Source organism: Gorilla gorilla, chromosome 21, assembly GCF_029281585.2.
Source record: "Gorilla gorilla gorilla isolate KB3781 chromosome 21, NHGRI_mGorGor1-v2.1_pri, whole genome shotgun sequence".
NCBI classification, from domain to species: domain Eukaryota; kingdom Metazoa; phylum Chordata; class Mammalia; order Primates; family Hominidae; genus Gorilla; species Gorilla gorilla.
In genome coordinates this window covers 76,538,625-76,544,624 of record NC_073245.2, presented here as the reverse complement: position 1 = coordinate 76,544,624, position 6,000 = coordinate 76,538,625, and the positions used below count along the sequence as shown (strand labels likewise).

Below are 6,000 nucleotides of genomic sequence, written 5' to 3'. Positions count from 1 at the left end.
TGTGGGAAGGGGCAAGATACAATGATTTACACCTTCTAGAAACACACATAGAGGCGGTGAGGTAGGGTAGTTTCAAAAGGAGATACTGGCTAAGCTGACACCAGAGGGGACCCACGTGTGGTATCAAGGGGAGACCAGAGATGGAAGATTCCCCTCCTGGGCATGTGCTCCCAGGAGGGTGCATGATAGAGCTCACCAAGAATGGAGACAATGTCCTCCCCACAGACCACAGCACCGATTCACAGTCAGAGTGGACTTTTATTAGGAAATCACCCTGCAAACACACCACGGAGTGCTGTGGGTTCAACGCGTTTCCTGAGGAAGGAGGGTCACAGTATTGGAGCTGTCAGAGGGACGGGTGGCACAGCCTGTGAGCCCGGCGGTGACTCGAGGCTGCCTGCGGCCAGCACTCCCTCACAGCAACAGGACTCCACCGCAAGAGCCGACACGCAAACGCGACACGAGAAACACGCCCAAGCACACACATCTGCGCTACACTTAAATAATAATAAATACAGAATTCCATTTGCTGTTATCCGTGCCTGAAACAAAAGGAACCCAAAATGGAAAAAGAAAACCAAAATGTCTTTCTCTCCATTAGACCAAGGGAAAACAAAATCCCCAAATTATCAAAATTCCTCAGTTACAAAATACTTTTTAAAAAAATTCCATTATTAAAAGAATAAATAACAAAATATATAAAAAATAACTTGGTTGCATCAAAATTATAACTAAGAGTTATATCAAGATTTTTTGTGGCCTATATTATAGTCAAATAGTTATTTTTGCTTTGAATTCACTTTTTTCCCCTCTTAGGGTGCCCTGGTGTGGGGTCTAGTTGAAATAGTATAAAATTAATAAATAAAAATGTTAAATAAATAGCAAACGTTAACATAAGAGGCTGTGAATATAAATACTTACATCTTGACAAAATTAAATAATTTACAGAATAATTAAACTAACTACTTTTTAATTTTTTCCAGGAAGTGCAATTTCTCTATTTTTAAATACTAACTTGGAATTGCAGTCACGATTGACTTGGATTCTATTTACACGGTAGGGACATTGTGTTTTTAACACATTAAATTAAAATGTACCCTTTTTTCGCATATTGGATGGATCTAAAAGAAGTGAAACCTTTGTGGTCTCCTGTTAGGAATTTACCCTCTGACCTTGATGATGTCATTGCCACCTCCGTCACCATGGATGCAGAGGTCAAGCTCAGCCATGACCCGGAGAATGTGGCAGTGATGTGTCGGGGGCCTGGGTGGATGCACAGAAGCCAGAGTGGTCCCTAGACGTGGATCCCAGACCCAGGGTCTAAAGGCTGCAGCCCCAGCAGGGAGCTGTGACCCAAGGCCATACACATCTGCACAGCCTCAGCGCCAGCTGCCCCCAGACATTAGGCTGATTTTCAGGAGTCTCCCAGGTTAAAATTCCTTGACCTGACAGGGGCTGCGATGCTTGTCAACTGTCTGGAGTATCCTCTGGGAGGCCTATTCCTAACTTTCCCTCTGGGACAGAGCTTTGTTCCACCCTTAACACAAAACTGAATTAAATGAAAACAGAAAACGCACTTTCTTCAGCGGCCCTCACTGAGCACAGACACGCTGCCCCAGGCGTGTCCTCCAGGTCAAGATGCCACTCACACCACCCGCCCACCACGCTCACGGCTACCCTCCCAGCCTCGACAGACAAAGCAATACTGTGGTTGCAAACTCCAAAACTTCCCTGAGAACCTTGTCCATGAGCTTCCACTGGAGACTTTGAGCTGCTCTTCAGATTTCTTTCAGAAAACAAAAATAAATCACTTTGTAATTCTTCAGTGCCCCTATGCACACAGATAGGGCCACCACGGCCCCAAGCCTGGAGGGAGCCTCGTGGGAGCGGCCGATTTCCAGCCATCCCTTTGGATAAACCCACCCGAGGCCACACCGGGCCCCAAACGGGAAGTCACTGTGAGTTGGGCATCCCCACGGTGCGGGGCAGGGCGAGGGAGGTAAACGGTGTGGTGGGCTGGGACACTTCTGGGTACCACACGGCCTAGACCTGGATGCCCCTCACAGCCTGCTTGATGCTCTCCAGGAGGTCCTTGTTCTCCGGGTCCCGGTTGGAGTACATGTCGGTGAGGGTGCTCACATAGGCATCGAAATTCTGTTCGCATATTGGCTCCTAGAGAACAGAACCAGGTTAGCAAGCCCCATCCATGCAGTGGGCCCCACACCGCAGAGCCTGATGTGGGAGCATCAAACCTATGTCCCCACGTGACCTGAGACAAGCCCACACCAACCAGAGGCAGCACTGGGCGTTCCTCTCTGCAGCCATCCCAGCAGTAGCCTCTCTGCTCATGGAATCACCATTTTGCTTTGGATTCATTAGCTACTCTTTATGGCAGCTACTCATTATGGTGGCTAAACCCACCACAGCCAACAGCCCGGGCCATTCGGGGTGGAGAGAATCTCCACACGGGCACAGGGCCCCTAGGGCAGGACCCAGAGGCACAGGGGGTGGGAGCTGCCCTGCCCTCCTGCTTTCCGAAGAGACCCTGGGGGGCAGCTGTGGTGCCGGCAGGCCCGCGTGCTGCCTACCATGTGCGGAAGGCGGATATTGGCGAGACTTTGGATGAGAGCCTGGCTCAGGCCGGACAGCTCCAGAAACAGGGCTTCATTCTGCTCCTCAATGAGCTTGTTCTCCTCCTCGATGTTCTTCAGGTTCTTCTCCATGGAGGAGATCTGTGCCAGAGAGAGATTCGAAGTGCCGCCTGCCCTTGGCCCCCATCCTCCTGGGGGTCCTCTCTGGGCTGCCTCTCACAACCCTCTGGGAGAATGCAGAACCCTGGGGTGGGGGAAGAGGCAGGGACCCTGCCTTCCTGTAGGGGGTTCTGCCACAGGTGAGGGGCTGGCAGAGGAGAGAAAGGCAAGGGCCCTCTGGAGACATGGCCTGACTCCAGGGAAGCCAGGAAGGGGGCTCGTGTGGCAAGTCCCTCTGTGCCATGCTTTCTAGATGGAACTGAAACCCCCTGTGCAGGAGAAGTCCCCACTCCTGGTTTTCTGAGCCCCTCTGTCCTGAGGGGATGGGGTGGGAGCACAGACTTCACAGCGCCGTCTCAATCTCAGACTCCACCTGCTGTGGTCTTAGCTTCACCATGTTTCCTGCTTCTATCTGTAAGATGGAAATCACTGCACCCCCCCGTGGGGTGTCAGACTGCCTTTGGGTCTTCCCCTCACCAGAAATCCCCACAAAGAGCCTCCTCAGGGCCTCCCAAGCACATCTTCCCCAGGCCAACTACAGGCAAGTCTTCTCACTTCCCCACCATGGCGGTGAACCTGCCCAGGGTTGTGTTGGCCCTGAGGCCTTTGGTGTCCAGGAATAGCCCCCAGCCTGACTGCACATCTGCAGGGAGCCACGGGGGCAGAGGCTAAACTCACAGAAAGACAGTGTGGGTGACACACGAGGCAGGAGTGGGGAGCTCATTCTTGGGAGGCTGTGGATGGGGTCAAGCATGCTTCTTCTGCCACCTGGTGACAAGCATGTGGCTTTGAAAGGGTTGCATGGGGGATAGGGACCCGCCTTCCCTTTGCCTTTGCCCTTCCGCAGAGGGCACCAGTCACCAAACTCCCTCAAATGGACAGGGGTTTCTGAGTCCTTCCAAAGGGATGCTAGTAAAAGGTAATAATCTGTCTTTAAAAAGATTGGTTTTGGCAAATAAAAAGAAATCAGAGGTGCTACCCCAAGGACACTGACACTGATGAAGGCCCTGAGGACTCTGAGAAGGGGAGGAGCAGGGAGCACAAAATGGACACCCACACAACAGTGCATCTCCACACTCAGAGACACCAGGAAGGGATGGGGATGGCTCCGCCGGGAGGGGACGGGGATGGCTCCACCGGGAGGGCCATCACTCCTTCTCTGTCGTCACTGCCTATGAACCTGGGGGGATGCAACATCGACATGCGCATGACAGCGAAAATCCTTCCTGTTGTGGGGTGATGCTATTTTTATACAGGCTCTTGAGTAACAAGCGGTCAACGTGAGCCTGTTTGCCAGTAGAGACCAGAGCAGAGTCAACGTGAGCCTGTTTGCCAGTAGAGACCAGAGCAGAGTCAACGTGAGCCTGTTTGCCAGTAGAGACCAGAGCAGAGTCAAAACGAGACACGTGGGGCTGGAGGATGTTACTCATTTTTTGCTGCCTTGGTGGAGGCCACCATCTCCCCATCTGTCCCTGCCCAGAGGGGCTCTGCCCAAATTCTCTGTGGTACCTGGTCACTTCCTTGTCCCTTTGTCCCTCTAGCCGTTAGGGGCACAGTTATGTCTCCCCCAGCACGGCTGCAGACGCCACTCAGCAGCCACAGGTGGGGCATGCTCTTATTTTCAAAATAAGATCTTTACTGCTTTTTTTTTTTCTGATTACAAATGCTCATTTTAGGGAAATCAGGAAATATGACACAAACATTTAAAATAATTTGTAATCCTAACCCTCAGCAACAGCAGCTCTCATTGACGGCACTTACTCTGGATCAGGTGCTTATCTGAATGTTTTCCTCATAGAAATGCGTTCATTGTACAATAACCGGCTGGAGTAGAATCCTATTCTTACCTCCATTTTATGGAGGAATTGACTGAGGAAGAGGCTGAAAGGTTTGTCAGGTCCCTCAGCTGTGACAAACATGTGGCTGTGCTGGGTGCTGGGAAGGAAACCCGGCTCCAGAGACCTGGCTCTACGGCACCACGCTCATGGACCACTGGTGCTCACAAGACTGGTAATCCTAATGGGGCCGCTGGTCTTGACAGGACTACTCATTAGAGTAAGAGAAACAGTGCTGCTAATCTTAATGGGACTAGTATTATTCATAGTGTTATTAACACTAACGAGACCACAGCCCTAGCGGGACAACCAGCTCCGGCGGCCCACCGGCACTCACAGTGTGGCTTCACGGACTCCGCATTGTGAGCGGCCAGCACGTCCTAAGTGTGCCTGTGTGCCAGACACTGCGCTGTCCGTCAGCTCAGCCCTGACAGCAACCTTGATGAGTGCCGACGGATGCTGCCTCACTGTCCCCAAGATGAATGTTTGGGTCAGGTGGGCAAAGAGCCCAGGAGTGGGGGGCGGCACCACCTACCTGGGACTGCAGCTGCACCATGGCAGCCTCCATCTCCGAGTTGGACTCGTTCAGGTCTCGGATCTCCTGGTTCAGCTGCTTGATCTCCTCATCATTCTCCAACACTGACCCAGAGAGAAACCTCAGTTGTGGCTTTGGGCCTCAGGCAGGCCTGGGCCAAAGTGCTGCGGGGAAGCCTGCTTTCTAGAACTGAAACCCCCTGTGCAGCAGAGGTCCCCCCTCCTGGTTTTCCGAGCTCATCTCTCTCTGGGGCTCATGCCCCACATTATGCGCTGGAGAAGTCTGTCTTGAAAATTGTGAGATGAGTGTTTATGGTTTGCCTTCCGAGCTGGCTGGCAGGTGGAAAGGCTTAAATCTCTTTGGGAGGTATTAAATGCTACGTTAAAGATGGAAGTTTGTTCAGGCGATGCTGAATTTCCTCACCTAAGGGGGAATGAGCCACACCTCTCCACAAACTCACAGCACATGGGCTCCACTGGACTCTGATCCCAGTGGTCACCAAAGCCGCAGGTTACAGCAGGCATGACCTCCTGAGGGCCAGGGACCCCAGACACAGGTGTCAAGAGCTTCAGAGCCAAGGCCCGAAAGGCTGTCAGCTTAGGTGAAGGGATCTGCCTCTGCCGTGACTCATTCCAGGAGGGGCTTCATCTCTCTACCTTCTTCCCACCAGCACAAAAGGTGCACAGCTCTCACTCACCCGGGCACCCAGCCATGAGCAGGGAAATCCAGGAAGCCATCCTTACCGTCGCTAGTCTTGAACTTTGGACTGAGGACCTCATCCCCTGACAGTTTTCCCTTCTTTCCAGCAAAGGTTGCTCTGGGACAGCCTGACAAACTGGAAGCAGAGGCCACATATCATTCACCAGCCCAGGGTCACCCA

At 52.3% G+C, this 6,000-nt stretch overlaps 1 protein-coding gene across 8 annotated transcripts in view; it reads right to left on the bottom strand.

The window, feature by feature from the left end:
- Positions 1-238: 238 nt before the first annotated feature.
- MYT1 (myelin transcription factor 1) overlaps positions 239-6,000 on the bottom strand; it is a 133,963-nt gene continuing 128,201 nt past the window's right edge. For all 8 annotated transcript variants that reach the window (XM_055372752.2, XM_031007830.3, XM_055372754.2 and 5 more), the window contains 4 exons: positions 5,864-5,955; positions 5,121-5,224; positions 2,589-2,732; positions 239-2,172 (listed from right to left, as the gene is read on the bottom strand). In XM_055372752.2, the coding sequence (XP_055228727.2) occupies positions 2,044-2,172; positions 2,589-2,732; positions 5,121-5,224; positions 5,864-5,955 (469 nt within the window). In that variant the 3' untranslated portion in view covers positions 239-2,043. The remainder of the gene's footprint in view (positions 2,173-2,588; positions 2,733-5,120; positions 5,225-5,863; positions 5,956-6,000) is intronic.